Source organism: Rhineura floridana, chromosome 7 (genome assembly GCF_030035675.1).
Source record: "Rhineura floridana isolate rRhiFlo1 chromosome 7, rRhiFlo1.hap2, whole genome shotgun sequence".
Lineage (NCBI taxonomy): Eukaryota > Metazoa > Chordata > Lepidosauria > Squamata > Rhineuridae > Rhineura > Rhineura floridana.
In genome coordinates, this window is record NC_084486.1 from 87,704,767 (window position 1) to 87,724,738 (window position 19,972).

At 45.4% G+C, this 19,972-nt stretch overlaps 2 protein-coding genes across 4 annotated transcripts; one reads left to right on the forward strand and one right to left on the reverse strand.

The window, feature by feature from the left end:
• Positions 1–1,597: 1,597 nt before the first annotated feature.
• EXOSC1 (exosome component 1) lies at positions 1,598–9,785 on the reverse strand. Of its 2 annotated transcripts, none has more exons than XM_061636281.1 (8): positions 9,719–9,785; positions 5,380–5,495; positions 4,929–5,003; positions 3,461–3,549; positions 2,995–3,028; positions 2,551–2,601; positions 2,360–2,444; positions 1,598–2,046 (listed from the first exon to the last, which is right to left on the reverse strand). In XM_061636281.1, the coding sequence occupies exons 1-8, from the start codon at positions 9,756–9,758 to the stop codon at positions 1,940–1,942; spliced, it is 597 nt and encodes a 198-aa protein (XP_061492265.1). In that variant the 5' UTR covers positions 9,759–9,785; the 3' UTR covers positions 1,598–1,939. The 2 variants fall into 2 exon arrangements, with proteins under 2 accessions (XP_061492265.1, XP_061492266.1); XM_061636282.1 differs by lacking the exon at positions 9,719–9,785 and adding an exon at positions 8,904–9,680.
• On the forward strand, positions 9,113–18,763 carry ZDHHC16 (zinc finger DHHC-type palmitoyltransferase 16). 2 transcript variants are annotated; one of them, XM_061636277.1, is made up of 11 exons: positions 9,113–9,328; positions 12,543–12,795; positions 13,149–13,343; positions 13,619–13,710; positions 15,276–15,304; positions 15,849–15,982; positions 16,167–16,214; positions 16,676–16,761; positions 17,085–17,208; positions 17,897–17,967; positions 18,239–18,763. In XM_061636277.1, exons 2-11 carry the CDS (start codon positions 12,559–12,561, stop codon positions 18,351–18,353), a joined length of 1,131 nt encoding a protein of 376 aa, XP_061492261.1. In that variant the 5' UTR covers positions 9,113–9,328; positions 12,543–12,558; the 3' UTR covers positions 18,354–18,763. The 2 variants fall into 2 exon arrangements, with proteins under 2 accessions (XP_061492261.1, XP_061492262.1); XM_061636278.1 differs by lacking the exon at positions 16,167–16,214.
• The last annotated feature ends 1,209 nt before the right edge of the window (positions 18,764–19,972 follow it).

Genomic DNA, 19,972 nt, shown 5'->3' on the forward strand with positions numbered 1-19,972 from the left:
CTCCACAATCGGGACCAGCAAGACACAGCTGGCTTTCCAGCTAGCTGTGGTTGCCAGGAGGGCGGGGGAGAGCAGCAGTGACTATACTCTAGCTTTGTGTTATGCCATGTCCCATGGCAGCCATTTTCTGACTGAAGCCCACAGCATTTTCTTAAAAATTGAAATGCGCCTACTGGTCCAGAAAGGTTGGTGACCCCTTACCTATACTGTAGAACAGGGATCTTAAAACCTGTTGGGCTCAGGGGCACAGCTAGCTGTAAACCTAAGAATCTGTTGTGGGCACCACAAAACACCAATTTCATAGAGAAAACTAGTCATGCTCAGATCTCCCATAAAACAGGTGAAGCACCTACACCTCCCAAGCAACAAAACACAAACCAATAGAAAGTAGACAACCAAACAAAAGGAAAAAAAACTTTTAAAAAGCCAATTTTAAAAACTGCAGGTCAGTTCACTAGTTAATTAAAGCCTTAAAAAAGAAGACTGACATTGTGCCTGCCACATCTGCAGAAGATAATATAAAACCTGGACAAACTTGCAATATACAAAAAGCACACCAGGTTTTTTTTCTTTTAGCAAAGCTCTTCCTCCAATATCTAAATCTTCATGTTCCTCTGGTGCAGCCAAAGTGCATGAAGACTTTCAGATAACAGTCCATGTTTCAGTTCAGTGGTGGGGAGAGCTTTTGTTGTTCAGGCCAGCAATGGGGAACCTGTAGCTGTCGCTGGACTGTAGCTCCCATCGCCCTCGACCATGCTAGTTGGGGCTGATGAGAGTCAAACATCATCTGGTGAGTCCCTGAAAACTACTCAGGCTAGCCAACCTTGGCCTAGTGCAGCTGGAAGTGGTGAAGATGTGCTGGGATCAAAGCACTTCAAAAAGTAGGTACAGCTTACATGAGTGATTGATCCTTCCTATGAAAAAAATTCCTCCATATAGAGAACTAGTTGTCTGGGAGAAATACACATTCAAAGCCTTATACGGAAGTTTCTGCAGATGAAGGCAACGGTGCATTGTTCTTTGGGGTCTATTTCCCCAGAACATCTGATCAACATTCTCCCTGTTGCGGGCAACCAGCTGCTGGGAACCTCCCAGCAAGCTTGAAAACTAAGGATGTGAGGTAGTCTTCTTTCACCCACCCCCATGAATAAAAAGTCCACAGGAAGCTTCTGCATTTCTTCTGTATCCAGTTGATAAGACTAGCAATGCAGCACAGAAAACAAAGTGCCTGATCAACTAGTTGTTCTTGTCCCTAAAGTGAAGGAAAGCTTGAGAACAGCCTTCCAGAGAATAAAGTTTATTAGACAATAAGCCAGACTGGTTTGCCCAACTCCAAACCTCTGACAAATGGGCTACATAAACTCCCTCAATACTGCCTTACGGGCTGCTCATTGGATGTTATTGCTATGACTTCTGATGTCTCAACTGCAGCAGGCAAATGAATAAGCAAAGATTATGGATTCGTAACCCATGTTCAAAGAAGGAAGTTAGCCTTCTCTAGAGGAAACATCTTCCTATCACCCTGAGGTGATATTACTTAAAGAAAAGAAATAGTACAGCTTACAGTTCAGAAAGGAAAAAATGCAAGCAGACAACCTCTTTTTACCTAGTTTTATTTGTCTTTCCAAGGCAGGGATTGCTAGAGCCTAAGATTTCAGTCAACCAGAAAAGATAGGGACAATGGAGAAGAGGCTATTGGTTCATAAAACAGTACAACTCCAATATAAAATGAGAGGAAAAGGAAGCTGTAGTCAAGTTCTTTGTCCCCAGACCATTCCAGAAACAAACATACTTTTCCTCTGGACCAGCCCTGTCTTGCACACTCATAAGGTCCCTTTACAGCAATAGCATAGGAGGCTGGTTTCAGGCCCCTCTAACTCACAGCCTGGAGCAAAGCTTTTCGTGTACTTGTTGTACTTCTTAGAGTGTGCATCAATCATTACGTGTGTAGAAAGTGGGGCTGTACTCTGGCTACCTTACGCAGTTCTTTACCATGTGTACCGGGGCACTGCATTTCACACCAGCTGATTGGCACCATCTGTGATCCTGAAATCAAAACAAATCCGTATTTACAGACACCCTTCCCTGCTCACTGAAAATGCAATTTCTGCCGTTGCCACCATCTAGCCCTCCACTCACAGAAGTTCCTCCAATGCGTCATCCATAAATTGCCCACTTTACACAAAGGGCTTCTTATGCTTACTATGTGTTATTCTATACCTTCCCAATAGTGATGTTACTGAGGGCACACAATGCTTCCTACTTAATCACACAGGTAAGAGGTCCAGAAGATGTCTGCATGTTCACTACATTTCAGTATCCAATCTATCCAATGTGCTTGGAACAAGACTATTCTTACCTGCTTCACTATGAGCCACCACGACCCCAAGCTCATTTTCTGCTGTGGTCAGCAAGTAGTTGGACTGTGCATCCCCCAGAGAGATCTAGTCCCACGAGTTGAATTAAGGAAAATTGCCTGAAAATTTCTCTTCCATTTAGCAAACACAAATTACTATATAGGACATAAAGGCAGTAACACGAAAAGGATACAACTTTGGCCAGAACAATGTCTCCTGGGCGGAAACTCTTGTAAACATCTACCTGCACCATACAAGGGGGTGGGAAGGAAAGAGAAAGACAGAGTATGAGAAGCACAGTACTTTCAGAAGGCTCATGTAGCACAATGAAACATGGCTGCTTTGGACATGAAGATGACACACGTCCAATCTTGTGCTAGCAGCTAAGATATCCTTAGTTCAGAAATCACAAGCCTTTTCTTCAGCACTCTTGCAGAAAGAGCCACTGTGAAAGGTCCTCTTACCCTCACAGGGATTTGCCCTTCATAAGTTAGTTACTCCACCAACAGTGATGAGTGAAAGGTGTGTACACCTGCATGCATTTGTTAGTGCCAGGAAGAAATATTCCTGGCTGTACACATTAGCTCCAGTACCCATTCTCATCACATGCTGTAAGCAAAATGTTGATCCCACTGACCTTGTCTTTCTCTGTAGCTCGAATATCTTCTCTCCTGCAACAGGAGAAGAGAAGGTAAGACTGTACCCTAGATATCCTCTCCCTCCACTGTAAGAAAACTGACAAGTTTGGTCTGTTGTTGGAGGAAGGGTTGGCTAGCTTAGATGAGCACACCAAAAACTACTTGCAGATTCTTAGAAATACAAACATGAGGCCAACCACCTTACTGAATTAAGTAAGTCTGGGTCCGGTCAGTCCATGGATGGGCAACTGTCTGGCATCCAAATGTACACTGCTTGGGTTCCATGATGAAAGAATATACATGCAAGGAAAATATATATCATAAAATAATTCCCGCTAGCACTCAAGTGCCAGTGGTGACAGTTAATACGAAGTATTTATAGGAGCTGGCCTTATCTTCTATCTCTCACAGCACAGACATCCAGTACCTCAGCGGATGCCCCCCCCCAACAAGTTATCTTCCTACCGTATTGTTCCACGGAAAGAAGATTTTAGTGGTGTAGAGCCGACGTACAAAATGTGCACCTTGGCAAAACGAGAGTTAATGCTGCAAACCTGGGGGGGAATATTGGGGGGGGGGAGAGAGAGAAAGCCATGACTGTGAGTATCAGATTAAGTCAATTAAATAGTAATGTCAGGGAATACTAACTTCATATTAATAGCACCCCTTTTTTGCCTATGGATAGTTATGGGATTGGGAAATCTGTTGGTTGGTCGGTCAGATATTATTAACTGATTGCCTCCCATTAGACCAGGATTAAATATTCTATGAAACCAAGGTGATCCTTGATGGCAGTCCCATCTTTTAGATGGCATTGTAAGATCTTCAGACAGCAAAACTGAGAATGATGTCTCATGCTGTTTGCAGTCACTGATAAATAGTATCTCCTGGAGCTGAAACACTTTCGATGATAAAAAAACAAATATTTAAAATAAAATAAACAAAATAAAATGTAAATAAAAATTAAGTAAACATTTTCACTGATAACATTAAATTATTAAATTAAATATAAAAAATGATACATGATTTAGTAAATATTTTGGTTATTTTTTTTAAAAAAACCTCTTTTCATCACGTTTGTACGTCGCCTAGAGTGGCTTCGGCCAGATAGGCGACACAAAAATTAAATTTATTATTATTATTATTATTATTATTATTATTATTCAATGTCTCAGCAATCCCCTCTCTCGTGATTGTGAAAGAGGGGAGGGGGGATAGCTGAAACACTGAAGTAATCTCAGGATTGCAATCTCTGATGCTGTCAACTCTGTGGCGGAGAATAGTCTAATCTAGCCTTTGAGATAAAAGTATGTGCTTCTTCCCTTCCTCCAACACCTTGCTCTAATCTCTGCAAGCATTATACTAGGCCTGCTAGCTAAGAAACTCAGGGGCTTATGGCATAGATGGGCTAAACAGACTGAAATCCTACATATTGATTACAGTTATATCCCACCTTCCCTCCAATGAACTCAAGGTGGAGTACATAGTTCTCCCCCTCTCCACATTATCCTCACAACAACCCTGTGAGGGAAGTTAGGCCGAGAGCTGGTGACTGGCCCAAGGATGCTCAGTGGGGATTCAAACCCTGATCTCCCAGGTCCGTGTCTGACACTCTAACCCAGCCTTTCCCAACCAGTGTGCCTCCAGTTGTTGTTGGACCACAACTCCCATCAGCCTCAACCAGCATTGCCAATGGTCAGGAAAGATGGGAATTGTGGTCCAACAACATCTGGAGGCACACTGGTTGGGAAAGGCTGCTCTAACCACTACATCACATGAACAGATGCAGACATTACTGCCCATCTACAATGGTTGAACTTGTGGCAAAACATTTCTGTATCCTGTTCACAGCTACCCCTGATGTTTTTCTTGACACACCACTAGCTGAACGAAGGACAATTCTACTGTGCCTAGGTAGAACTGCTGACATTACCTTGCACGTCACCGTGGCTCCCACATCAGGAAGAAGCTGAGACTCCACGTCCCTCATCACAGAGACCACTGGGAGCTACACAGCAGCAAAGAAGACTAGTCATTATCATTCATTTAGCACATTGCTTTACAGCAGTGTCCTTCAATTATGGGTCCCCCAATGCTGATGGACTACAACTCCCATCAATCCCCAGCGAGTTTAGCCAATGGTTAGGGATGATAAGAGTTGTAATCCAACAAATCTGGTGACCCACAGTTGAACAACACTAATTTATGAGTGCACCATAATATAACATTGTCTCAAGTTTCTGCTTGATCGTATTCAGCTAATCATATACTTGTTCTCTCATCCAGGGCCACGGTTTTGCATATTTTTCACCTTTGACTTGGTTCCTCTCCTAGCACTATTCATGTCAAAGCATTCAGCACATGCCCCTCACACACAATCTTACCGTGCCATTCTCGCTTTTCTTCACAAGACAACCAGCCAGAGAGGCAAAGATAGAACCATGACGGGTGTAGGTGCCGCTCCCAGGGGTTCCTTCCTCTAAGCTGCAGAGTCTCTCTCCTGCAGGGCAGAACACAAGCCAAATATCTCATTGCTCTGATTTTAGGGTTCCCTTATATAGCAATAAACCCCACAGAAGAAGTGGTCATAGTGAAGGCAGGACCAACACAGGTACCCCACAGCTTACAAGGCCACTGTTGAGTAATTGACTCCCACACTGTAGTGTGTTGCAGGGAGAAGTATGTTACATGCAGGTTCTCTCTCCATTTCCATAGTGCTACAAGAGTATGAGATGCTTCCCTTACTATGCAGCTACTGTTTTATTTATTTCAGTTTAACAAAATGTATATACCACTTGATCGCAAATAGAACCTCTAAGCAGTTTACTGTTTTAGTAGAACCAACTGTCTTGTGAGAAGAAAGAAGCAGAAACCAGCAAGGTGAAATGTTATTACCATCTGGGCATGTTTAGCCTTGAGAAGAGAAGAGAAGACTGCGGGGAGATATGATAGCACTCTTCAAGTACTTGAAAAGTTGTCACACAGAGGAGGGCCAGGATCTCTTCTCGATCATCCCAGAGGGCAGGACACAGAATAATGGGTTCAAGTTACAGAAAGCCAGAGTCGGCTGAACACCAGGAAAAACTTCCTAACTGTTAGAGCGGTACAGCAATGGAACCAATAACCTAAGGAGGTGGTGAGCTCTCCAACACTGGAGGCATTCAAGGGGCAGCTGGACAGCCACCTGTTGGGGATGCTTTAAGCTGCATTGAGCAGGGGGTTGGACTCAATGGCCTTATAGGCCCCTTCCAACTCTGCTATTCTATGATCTTTTTAAATAGGCTAACTAAAAGCACATGCACTTTTAAGTTATTTAATGGTTTGGTGTGGTTTTTTTTAAAAAAAAACTTGCATAAGCTGCTCTAGTAACTTTGAGGAGGAAGAGCAGGATAAAACTGCTTTAAATTAATAAATACACACATTCAATTTACAGGGCAGGAACTGACAGTCCACATTTACCATCCGCCTCTTGGTCTCTTCCCAATAAGTTAAAAGGAAGGCATCCATCAAACACTTCTTAAAAGAGCTGCTCTGCCTCCAGACTGGGAATGGAGGAAGCAATTCTGTTCACAGAAGAGGTCAGGGCAGCTGCTGAATATAAGAGCCTACAACTGCTACACTTACTGCAATTCTCCCTGGTAGAGGAGGGCACAGAAGTATCACCCCAAGAAGATGCCACCTGCCTACTTAAGGCTTCCTTACTCTGGCTTCCTACCAGCTTCAAGAAAAAAAGTTCTGACCTTAACCCAAAGTCTCTTCTGACTTTCCTTTGTATTTAAGAAACAGGCAGTGAGTGCAGTAGGAATCCTGTTCCTTATGCACTGTCTCTTATACACCTGTATTTTTATCTCACACACAACAGCTTCCTCTTGCACCTCTGTGCGTTTTGCCATGTTGCTGTGGGTGCCTGGAGCACTCTGTTCCCCTCACCCTTTAGATAATTTTTACTCCTTGAACTCCCTCTTCAGCAGTTTTTCCCAACCTCACCTACTACATTTCACCCTCCCAATGCTTTGGGGAGAGACTATAGCACAATGGAACAACAAATGCTTTGCAGGCAGAAGATCACAGGTTCAACCCTGGCATCTCCAGTAAAAAAAAACAAAGAAAGGCAGATTGGGTAGTAGTCAATGTGAAAGACCCCTTCTAGGATGCACACCTTAACATGGTGAGGGGGTTTGAGAGTGCTGAGGAAGCTGAGAGCAATGCCATCAGGTGTCTAGACCAAGAGGCTAGACTTCTAGCAGGGTCACCCAAGGCGGAATGGTCAAAGCTGAGACACCAGACTAAGATGCATCCAAACTCAGAGGAAGGCAATGGTAAACCACCTCTGAATACCTCTTACCACAAAAACCCTATGAATAGAGTATCCAAAATGCAACACGAGATTTCACTAGAAAAGACAATAATGCTGGGAAAAACAGAAGGGAGTAGAAAACGAGGAAGGCCAAACAAGAGATGGATTGATTCCATAAAGGAAGCCACAGACCTGATCTTACAAGAACTGAACAGGGTGGTTCATGACAGATGCTATTGGAGGTCGGATTCATAGGGTTGCCATAAGTTATTATCGACTTGAAGGCATGTAACAACAACAATGTGAAAGACCTCTGCCTGAGACCTTAGAGAAACACTGCAATCCAGAGAGGCAGTGCTGGGTTAGATCTACAAATGGTCTAACCTAATACAAAGCAGTTACCTCTGTAAGTCTAAAGAAAGGAAGGCAGGGAATAGGACCTCAGAGCCTATTCCTGATGGACTATCCTTTCTCCTGGCCATTTATCACTAACTGTCCTATGGGAAGGATCCTGATGTCTTTTTAATATGCTATTTTTGTTTATTGTAGTTATTAAAAATGCATGAACGTCATTTGTAAGCCATGTTGGAAGGATCTGTATTTTAAAAGGATTGTACATCAGCCAATCAATAATTGGTGGGAATAATCAGGTCCCTGAATAAATGAATAAAGAGTTGGGGCTTTTTAAATTTTGAAGGGAAAAAGGACAACTAACTGAGGCATGGGGCGGGGTGGGGAGAGATACAATGACGTTTTATAAATTTGGTTTGGAGAAACTGGAGACTCCCAGTCCTTCCTATTAAAAGGAACTATTTTTCCACAAAATGCACTTTCCTGCATTCACTGTTCCTACAACGGGCAATTCCGGGCACCAGGTTAGATGTCTTTAAAAAAGAGATCAAATTCATTAACAATAAGCTCTATCAAAGGCTAAAGAGATCCACAAGGCTTGGGAGGCTGTACTGTAAATCACCAGTTATGGAGAGGGGTGGTGGCAGCACTGAGAGAGGGCTATTAATATCATACTGTGATTATGGGCTTCTTGGAAGTACCTGACTGGCAACTGGACAGGAAACAGGGTACTGAACTAGATGGCCTCTTAGGCCACATTCACACCATACATTTATCGCCCTTTTATTCCACTTTAAACAGTCCTCATCCTCCAAAGAATCCTGGGAAGTGTAGTTTGTGAAGGGTGCTGAGAGCTGTTAAGACACACACACACACACCTATTCCCTTCATAGAGCTACAGTTGACATAGTGGTTTAACAGTCAGTCCGTCTTTCCAGGCAACTCTGTCAATTGTGGCTCTGTGAGGAGAACAGGGGCCTCCTAACAGCTCTCACCTCCCTTTCCCAGGATTCTTTGGGGGAAGCCATGACTGTTTAATTGGAACAATAGTAGAACAAATGTACGGTGTGAATGTGTCTTTAGGCTGATCCTCCCCCCCTCCCATCTTATGATCAGCATAGCTATACCACCTCCCTCCAACGCTATCTTTACGTTACGCCGGTGGCGCAGTCAAGGCCCACTTAAATTATTTGACCTCGTCTGTACCCAGTCATGAAGCCTTCCCCCCTCCCCAGCGCGGGGTGTCCCTCAGTCACCCACCAGGGACGCAGCAGCGCACGGGAGCCATGCCGCCAGATGAATCTGAACGCCGACCTCACTTACAGGAAACGTGCCTTCCTAGCAAACCTCCTACCGCACAGGCATGGCCATAAGCTGTTGTCTCATTGGGTGGCTCAACTGTCACATGACCTCATCCCCACACAAACGCGTTCCTTTTGGTCCTTTATGGGCGGAAGAGTCATAGAGACATCAAAAAATAACCACTGGCAGAGGGCGGGAGGAAACAGTATTAACCAACGCGCAGTGAGCGAAGGGAATCGTAGTTCTGTGAAGCGTACCCGGCATGTAGTCACGCATGCGTAAGGGTTGCTAAAGAGGGGGAGAAGAGATGCCTTGATGGATGCGGTAGCGGGAGAGTGGGTTGTAGTCTAGGTCTGACTGCACCCTAAGAATGGCAGCACCAGGTAAGGAAGGGGTCCCTCTGACGCGCAATGCTCCTGCGATGGATGCTGGGGTAGACCTCGTTTCTCTTGCATGGTTTGGGACAGGCTGTGTTTCTTCGCCGCCGGGTGCTCCTTTTCTTTATTGCTCTTTAGGGACTTAGCCTGTTTGCTAGGGCTCCGGTGCCCCCTCCTACAACGTTTCTGTGGATGCTGTTCGGTTCTGTGGAGCAAAGCCCAGTCATTGTCTAGCAGTATTCCTCATGACTACACCCGTGAAATACATGTTAGAACGAACCTCCCCTGCTTCTGTGGAGCTATAAGCATCTGAAATAAATAGATACCCTCCTTCAAGTCCCCAAGCCTGTACAGAAGTTCCATTGGACGGATATGAACGATGCTCCACTTCTTTACCTCTCCCACTTTTCTCCGGTGTTTGTTTCCGTGGCCGCATTAGAGGCCGGTATGCCTTAGCGTGGGGGAGCAGGTGTTCACAGAGGGGTGGGGTTATAACCTCAGCTGATCTCCTTTTTCCTAGAGGATGTAGGGACGATAAAATGCCTTAGGATAGCCGACCTCCACTGAAAACCCATTGACTCACCCATGCAGGTCCTGATATTTGATGACCTTGTTGGTGGTTAATCTTCCCTTGTGTGACTTTTGCCATTGCTGCCTTCAGAAATTGCCCTTAATCTGTACCCAGGAATGATGCCAACTCTGCACAGCTGGCAGAGAATGGGCTGATCTCAAAGTGCATGTGAATACTGGCAGAGACAGTGTGTGCTGTAATTTCAGCATGGCCAGGCTGCTATGGGTGAGCACTTTATGATTCAGCCATATGTGAGTCAATATACTTAGCCTGACCTCTTAACTTTTGCCGCTAAATATCCCACTGCACAAAAAGTTGTGTGACCAAATCATTATGCCTGTTATGGATAAAGTTAAAGAATCTGCCTGTCTTGTTGAGGGCAGAGACTAATGCGGTGTTCATAAGAGCACTGCAGGAATTTTGTAATGTGTTGTCCAATTTTACCAAAAAGGATCACTAGGTTTGAGAGAAGACTAACTGCTGGGAATGTGCTCTATGTTGACACCTTTTTGAAACAAGGAGAATTTGATTGGAGGAAGGGGGAGAGGTTGCTGGTACAGTAAGACTTAAGGGGAGACTGAAGGGAATGGTAGCTGCAGAGTCAGACACAACCCTGCTGTCCTAAGTTTGCATAGGCTAAAGAATTAATTTGATCCCTCAGAATGTGGTGCTCTGTTCCTTCTTGCCTTCTTAGATCCCTTTGTGCGATTTCTGCCCTGTGACCCCGATACTTAGTTGCACCATGCTGTAGGTTACCACCCCGGAGGGGTTCCCAGGGTCATATTCTTGGTGGTTAATATTAATTGGTTAAGATCAGCTTTCTCCAGAGCTGGCCTAGCTCAGGTTCCTTCTTGCTCTTAGATTAGCTGCAGCTTGATGCCGGAGTTCTGCAAGCAGGTAAGCGCCATCATCCACTTCCCCTCTTCTGTAATCTGGGCCTCCTTAGCTCTGTCAGCTGCAGCAGACGTCTAAATGGGATCACTGCCCCAACTGAGACAGGAGTGTCAAAGGGATAGGGTCAATTCTCTAAGACTAGAACTGGGTTTGGGAAGGAATAACTGTTGCCGCTTTCCCCCTCTGCCACACCACAAATATGCAGATGAAAGAATGCATGGCAGCAAAGATTCAATCCTCTCCCTTGCTACATGTCAGCCCTTTAAATCTCATAGGTGCTCAGCTCTATATGGGCTTATCTATCCCTTTAGAAGAGTTTGTCCCTAACTTTGGGTATCTCCTCTGTCCTTCAAAATTCTGGACCATGCCACCGCAAACAACTCTTGGGAAAATGCACAGTATCTCAGCCAGTTCACCATATCCCTGCCTTCCTCAAAGTCAGTTTTAATTCTCCCTTTGTCACAGTTGTCTGCTATTAGGGCAGTGACACTCGGAAAAGGAGATCTAAAAGTAATCTCTATTAACATGCCATTTTGGCATTTGGGGAGCTAAGTACGCTGTGGGCAACCTCCTGCCCTTTGAACTTCATATACATATCAGTCACACAGGGAGTCTTGACATTCCATCTTGGGAAGTAGGCATGTGTCATGACCCCTTCAGAGGACTCGGAGGAAGAGGAAGAGGCAGAGTTGGCAGACCCAGGAGAAGGAACTAGTGGAACCCCTGAGGACACAACTCTGACTCTTCCCCAGCTGGAGAATGTCCAGGACCCGGCTGAAGCCCTTCTATCGGATTCTGGGCATGAACAGGAGGCACCTCTCCCCCCTGCAGAAAGGAGACGCCAGCGAGTAGCACAGCAACGAAGGAAGAGGTCGGGTCGTTTAAGAACAAGCAGCTCTGAGCAGCTGGGAGACTAATCATGGGCACCTGGCTTAGGGAGTCTGTTATAAAAGGCAGTTCATGGCTGCAGCAGACTGCTGACTACAACGTCGGTTGTGACTCCTCGCGTGTAACGCCATTGCTAGCCTCTAGACCATCGGACTGGACCCCTGGCTTTCTGAACTCTGCTTCCCTACCTGGACAACGCTCTTGGACACTGCTACTGGTTAGTTTGTCAAGCCTTTCTTCTGCCTGCCGGCCTCCGTTATCTGCCTGGCCTTGACTGAATTATTGCCCAGCTAACTGCCGGCTGCTTTGTTACTGCCCAGCCCCCAGCCCTGAAGCTGACAGCATGAATATTGGCAAAGACACAGAGGGACACTCACAAGTCTGGGTACATTCTACTATGTGTCATTACCGCCACGTGGTGGGAGAGCAAAACCTCTTCAGTGATGCTACACTGGAGTCATCTGAAGTGACTCCTCACCCTCAGCACTATGTTATGATTAGCAGTGACTCTTCCACCTCCCTATACCCCTTGGCAAAGGGGTTCCTAACCTGTGGTCCATGGATGGGCTTCAGGGGATCCATGAACCAGGTGCAAAAAAATCAATTTCCACTGCAATAAAAAAAAGTTATATGCAAAATTGGATGTGTATGTGTTTATGTGCATTTTTCTGGGGAGGGGATGCATTGCATTCATCAGGTTCTTAAAGAGGTCCATGACCCCAAAAATGATTAAGAACGTCTACCTTAGCATCATGATGCTGGAGCAGTTGATTAATCAGTGAACTGCTGAATATTTGGCACCAAACATTTACCCTCCATCTAAAACCTCTGTCTAGTATCTGCTAACACATCTTCTTCTCTCCCCAGGCTCTGAGTGGCAGGGATGAGGAGCCGCCGGCGGATGTACTCCGCTGTCATGCGCCTCTTCCTAAAATGCCTGCGGATAGGTCAGCGGCGCCGGTTCTGGCTGACTCGGCAGGTGGGACAACTGTGGCTGTATGGCCATCTCTGTTTGCGCTCCCTGTTGTACAACTCCTTTGCTGATGGTGACACTGCTCTTGATGCCCTCTTTGAGCCCATCTACTGGCTAGTGGATCATGTCACTCGTTGGTTTGGGGTGGTGAGTATTTAAGGAAAAACAACCAGAGTGGAGCTTAAGGCCCATTGGAGGCATTTTCAACTCTATTGTCTAAAGCTGCAGCCAGAGGCTTCAAGCCACCTTGAGTTGCTACTTCAAACAGCTAAGGTGGACAAGGAGATACACGACCATGCAGATGTGGGAGGAGATTGCACTCACGCTTCGCATAATTGTTTGACAGTTCCCCAACACTACTATTTTCTTTGAACTATGGGGAGACCAAGCAGGGTTTAATGGGGAGATCAGTCCACCACAGCTATCCTTCTATCAGAAGGGCTAAGACTAGTTTGTAGTGTGCTGGTAGCTCAGACCCTTCCTTCATCCCTCTTTAACAGGTGTTTGTGGCTCTGGTGATCACATTGACCAGCTCGGTGGTGGTCATAGTGTACACCTGCCTACTGCCACTCATCCTACAGACCTACCCCATTGCCTGGATCTTCTGGCACATCATCTATGGCCACTGGAACCTCGTCATGATTGTCTTCCACTACTATATGGCCATTGCTACTCAGCCTGGTTATCCTCCACAGGTAGGGTAGAGGCAGTAATATTTGGTCCTTGGTCTTTTTTTTTTACACTGGAATTCAAAGCAGGGTTGCTTGGTGTGATTTCCTACCATTTCTTTTCTCACTGGTGACTCTTATTGCAGAATGTTATAGACTAAAGGCTGGTCTGGAGTTACCATTATATTGAGGTTCTAGAGAGACTGTGTCCAAATATTCTTGATCACTGTATTCTGGGTCAGTGTAAGGAGATGACATCCTTGCAACAGAATGCTAAAGGCTACTGCTGTTTCTTCCAACAGCAGTCAAAGAGCGATGTTGCTGCTGTCTCCATCTGCAGGAAATGTATTGCCCCAAAGCCTGCCCGGACCCACCACTGCAGCATCTGCAACAGGTGGGCATTCTGCTTGTATCAAACTGATGTCTATCATATATTTTTGTAAGCCATCATGCATGGGGGCAGGGCGCAGCTGTAGGACAGCAGGCAAGTGAGGTGAAGGAAGCAAAGATGGCAGGTGGAGGAGCAGAGGGGAAGGCAAGTAGGGTGGCAGGGGAGAGCGAGTGAGCGGGGAGCAGCAACAACGCAGGAGGCAGGTAAGCAGTTGAGGTGGGGTGGCAGCAGCAGCCTGGGCAGGCAGAAGGCCAGTAAGCAGCCTAAATGGAGTGGTGGCAAGTGCCTGGGGGGCCATTTTGGGAGTTGACTTGGAGTTAAGCCATTTTGAGAATTGCCGGGGGGGCTTGGGAGTCCTCCTGTGGCGGTGGTTGGCATGCAAAGCACATGGGGTAAGTAGGGCTCCACTTTACAGCGCTTCACTTTACAGCGTTCCACTAATGCAGCGGTTGTCAATTGCAGAAAGGCCCCACTCTTACAGCGCTTGTTCCGCTTTTACGGTGTTTTTTTGCAGTCGGGCACCATTTTGGTCAATGTTAGTCAATGGGTTCCGCTTTACAGCGGTTTTCGCTTTACAGCGGGGGACCGGAACGTAACCCGCTGTATGAGTGGGGCCCTACTGTACACAAATCTGAACCCCCGTTTTAAACAGCTACTGTTTAAAACACATTTTGTATAAAGCAGGCTTGAACTGTGGATATGAACAAATGAAGCTGTCTTGTACTGAGTCCGACAATTCACATATTTATTTGTTCTAAGTATTTTTATATGGTCCTTTAATCCTGGGATCATCGGATGTTTACCTGTTTGAAGGCAGTCTTTCCCAGCCCAACCTGGAGATGCCAGGGATTGAACCTGGAACCTTTTGCATGCAAAGCAGATGCTCTACCACTGAGCTATGGCACTTCCCCTTCATATCCTCAGGGTGGTCTATACAAAGAAACCTTTAGCCCATGTGGACCAGAACTTCCTATTCCGACAGGCAGCAGTTCTCCAATATGTCTGCTATCTGTGAGATTAGGGACACTGAATATTTGGAAATGCTGCTCAGTTATCTTCTGCCCCCTTCAGGTTTTCTTTGCCTTCTCCACTCACTTTAAAGCTTTAAATTTATTTCGCAAGCCATAAAGGCTAGATACTTCCCTTCATTTTTTAAAAAATGAAAGCAGACAAGCTCAAGAATCTAAATTCGGTCAAATGCCAAGTTCTATATATCTGCAATGCACTTGCGTATCAATAGAATTGTCGCAGGGATGTCAGTTTGTGAGGAAGTCCCCTTATGCTAGCTAGCTTCCCAAAGGCAAAAAGATGCAGAACTGAGGGCTTGTATGCATGTCAGTGAGCAGTCAGTACCCATCTCTCACCAAAGAGCCTCTAACTGGCCTCTTGCCTGTTAGGGGGCAGAGTGTTTCCGTTTTTCTTGCCGTGTGTTGCTGTACCTTATGCTCTATAGCTGCACCATTTTTTTTAGTATTATTTAAGCCATGCTGCACTGTCACAACCTCTATCTGTCTAGTCTCCAAACTATATGCAAGTGCTCAAAAGTCAATGCTACTTCCCTCCCACAGGTGTGTGTTGAAGATGGACCATCATTGCCGTATCCTTCTACAGGCCCATAGTTTGACTGACTTGGGTTGAAGGATAGTGTCCTATGGGATCACTTGTCCCAGGAACCTGGAGTGACTCTGTATATCCCCAGGGAGAATATGGAATCTCTTGAGATTAACTGGCTCAAGGGGGCAACCTGAAACATCGAAGAGGAAAAGGATTTGTGGATTTCCTGTGAGGCCTATTTCAATGAATAGGAATAATCGGCTGTATTTTAGAGGGGGCATTATTACTTCAGCCCAGAAAGGAAATAGTTTGAGACCAGAACTGCTCTTCCTAGAAGAACTAGCCCCTTTGTGCTCCTTGGCTGCTGGGTTTTGCCTTTATTAAAACTTATGTTGAATAAGCAAATCTCCCCAAAATTAGAAGGAGCAGCATATATTGGATGGTATGGATATTAGGTGAAGCAATTGGATCAATTAAACAGTAAGTGCAGTTTGGGTGGGAGCTCCAGAATTGGCTATCCTCTGTTGCAACGTGAGGAGGGTTGTTTTTTTTGCCTGCAGTTACAGACCTTTAACCTTAAGGGACAGCATGGCTGAACAACTGTGTGGGGCACTACAATCATCGCTACTTCTTCTCCTTCATGCTGTTCATGACCATGGGCTGCCTCTACAGCAGTGTCAGTGGTTGGGACATGTTCTGGGAAGCCTATGCTGCCATTGAGGTGAGGTATCTGGCTGAGCTGTGGTCTCTCTAGGCACATGCGGGTGGTGGGTGTTCTCTTGGAGTGGTGGAGGGCTCTTCCATCTAGCCTTGATGCTGTACGAGGTGCTGCTACATGCAGCAGGGGTACACAGGCTGAGAAGAACTGAGTGTGTGTAACTGGCAGCCTCTTTTCCATCCGATAGAGAATGAAACTACTTGACAAGGAGAGACTGCACGTGACAGCCAATCAGGTGGGGTACCTGCTCCTCAGTGGCTCAGGTCAGGTCAGAGTATGGCATGGGCACTTGCTGCTTTGCCCCAGGAATGAATCTATAGCTGTGGTTGTAACAGCTTAAGACTCCCTTTGCTGGATCAAAATCCTCCTTCCCTACAAGGGAGCCCCATTCATCTGGCGTTTGTAGAAGAGAGAAAATATTTTCAGAATTTAGTTAAGTTATGTGTCTTTTTGGAAGACACAAGTATAGTGTATGAATGGGGAAGTAAGAGAAGTGAGTATTCAGCCCCAGGACCCATGCTCTGTCCCATAACTGATTCATGATCAAGGTCCTTGACTCTTGGCACAGCACAAGACAGATACCTTCTATCTGTCCATTTATTTGTCCTTGAAAGCCCTCCATATCTTGCTGGTTTGGGTCACAGCATCCTGTGTCCTTGCATCATTGATCATGGCTACATCTGCTTTTCCTTGCAGACGTACTCTCAGACACCACCACCCACCTTCTCCTTCCGGCAGCGAGCATTCCACAAGAGTATAGTGTATGCCTGGGTCCTCTGCAGGTAACTGATCTGGTGGTTTGGTTGAAGGTGCTCATGAGGGAGAAGGGAAAGTCTCTCTAAAGTGCTTTTAGAAAGCTGTCAAGATTATCCTTCTGTCTAGAGGTTTCTAGTTGTCCTAGTCTTTGCCCTCTCCAAAAGTGAATGGGCCAGAGCCCCACCCAGCTTGCACTGTTTTGACATCAGTGCCATTATATTATTACATTTGTTAGTTGCTTTTTACAAAAAAAAGTCTCAAAGCGGCTTAGCCAGAACAAGTCACTTATTATGTCTTCTCAGCTCCTTGGTATTTCCCCCCCAACTTTCCTCTGTCCATTTCCCCACAGTTCAGTTGCCTTGGCACTGGGTGCCCTCATGCTCTGGCATTCTGTCCTCATCACTTGTGGCGAGACCAGCATTGAAAGACACATCAACCGCAAAGAAAGAAAGAGGCTCCAAAAGACGGGCAAGGTGAGATGTGGGAAAGGCTGAACCTTCAATAAGGGGAAAGAAAACGGTGGCAGAACAGCTGAGCTCACTCATTTACTGAGGGATCTTAAGAACAATCCAGCTGGATTGGACCAATGGCCCATCTAGTCCAGCATCCTGTTCTCTCAGTGATCAACCAGATGCCTATGAGGAACCCAAAAGTAGGACCTGAGTGCAACAGCACATTCCCTCCCTGTGACTTCTAGCAACCGGCATCCAGAGGCATTCCGTCTCTGACAGTAGTGGAATATAGCCATTACGGCTAGTAGCTGCCAACAGCCTTATCTTCCATGAATTGGTCTAACCTCTTTTTAATGTCGTCCAAGTTGGTGGCCACTTCTTGTGGAAGTGAGGTCATGGTAGAGTCCATTTAAGTCAACATGTAGTTAAGATACTCAGAACAAGACCTTTTCTGAGCCCCATCCTGTGGAAACAGACTTCCTCTTGACTTTTAATATTTTATTTGGATTAATTTTAGTGCATTGTAAGTAGCTTAGTTCTATATATATGGCACAATAACTTTTTAAAATTTTTGACCATTTGAATGGTTCTGAAGTTTGGCTTCAGTCAGATTCTCCCAACAGTGGTTGCTATACAGAATGGAAGAATGAATACATGTGCTGGAATACGCTAGCAGAATAAGATATTCTACTTTTTCCTTTGGCTCTAGGTCTTCCGAAATCCATACAGCTATGGTCCTTTGGGTAATTGGAAGGTTTTCCTGGGGGTGGAGACACAGAGGTAAGCAACTATTGGAAGAACAGGAAATGTGCAAGTTGTATACTCTATATACACCCTGTCCTGTGGGTTATAGGATGACTGGGATTGGTTGGACTTTAACACTGCAAGGTGCTATTGGCATAGCTGCAGCTGTTTAATTTCCATTCCATAGCAATGTTGTAGCCCTCTGGGTTCTCTCTAATCTGTGCTAGGTAGGAATATATACAAAGAAGCCTTCCTGTATGCGTCTTCCTGCAGCCTAGCTATCTCATTGAAAGATGTTGTTTTCTAGGCACTGGGTTACCAGAGTTCTACTACCCTCCACGCACACACCCTATGGATCTGGCCTGACTTGGGACACCCCACCCTGTGTTGCGGAACAGAAGACTCCTCTCTTGACAATATGAATTAACGGGCAGAGTTTACCAGCTGCTGGAAGACTTGAAACCACAGGCTGCTTTTATGGGCAAGCATAAGCAACAGCTCTGTTCCTAAGGTGGTGGTGACCTTACCCCCCCCCCAATTGCATCAGCTGCAGTAAACTATTCCAGCAGTGTTAGAAGAAAAGCTGAAGAACCCACAGCTGCAGGCAGCTGAGGTGAGACAGGGATGTCTTGCCCATATCTGTTTTGTGTTTTGATACATAATCCAGCCTGTCTAGGATGAAGTATTGGTATTCCTGATAGTTGGGGCAAGGGGCGATCCGGCTCCTCCTCCTAAGGAGCCTGGGATGGTATGCCAGAGCGTCTTGTTACTCTTCCTCTACATAGGCAGGGTTTTTTAAAAAACCTTAGAAATAAAAATCATTTTAATACAATGTGGCATCAGTTCCTCTGTAGGCGGAGAAAAGGGATAATAGTGGCAATATCTCAAGTAAGAACCTGCTGGATCTCTCTCTAGCTCAGAGCTGTCTTTTCATAAGTGATTCACACCAGCCAAGCTCAGGCAGTACACAGACTATGCTTCTTTCACAGATAGCTGTAGTGTAGAGTAGGCAACCTGTAGCCCTTGACAGATGATGCTGGGCTATGATTCATTATTCCTGCCACTGGCTATTCTGCCTAGGGCTGCTAGGAATTGGAGTTAACAATTTATTTCAAAGGTCACAAGTTGCCCATCCCTGCTCTAGTGGATGTACCATTGCCAAGTTTTGACCTCTCAAACCTTTTGCATGTACTTGTAACCCTTTTAAGACAGCAAAGTAAGATAAGCTGACACTAGCTCTCAGTATGCCCTCCCTTCATGGTTGTATAATTACAAATAGTTATGAGCTACTGATCTGTAGTAGGGTAAGGGGGATTGTGCTATACAAAACTGATTCAGGTTGACTACCTGAAATTCAGATATGCCCCTGTATTTATTTCAAGTCTATGATCTATGACCATAATTCAAGAGTAGGCACTCCACCAGCAGAAGGCTTTCCCTTAGGAGAGGACACTAGTGCACTGCAACCTTCTCTACTTGCAAAGCATGAACTCTCAACAACTGAGGTATAGCTGTTTCCTAACAGCTACAATGCTGTCCTTATCCCTCATTCAACACTGTACTTTCATCCATGTTCATTAATGGGGGCTATCACTCGAAAGACCTAATAAAAAGCACGTAAACTGGTAGATTTAATGTCATATAAAATTCAGACTGATAGTAGTGGTACTCTAAAGAACATATTACAAGGAACATTTAAAAAAACAGACTACAACCTCATTGTAGAATGCTTCACGGGCCCAGGTGGATTTCTGACCTTGTATTTCTGCCAAGGAAGCTACAAGTTGGCAACTTGACAGAATTAACCTTTTTGCTGAACACAAAGCAACAACCATTTTAGCAGTGGCATACTAGCAGCTGATATTAAAAAAATTAATATACCACCACCAGCCTGGGGCTGTATGGTGAAAGGCTTATCAGATCAGGGCCCGTGTCTTTTTACTAGATTTCTTCAGCATGTGTCACACAAGATTGCCAACAGCTGGCTCACAGACACCTAGGCCCAGCTCCCGCCACATACATTCAGAAATATTCTGAATAC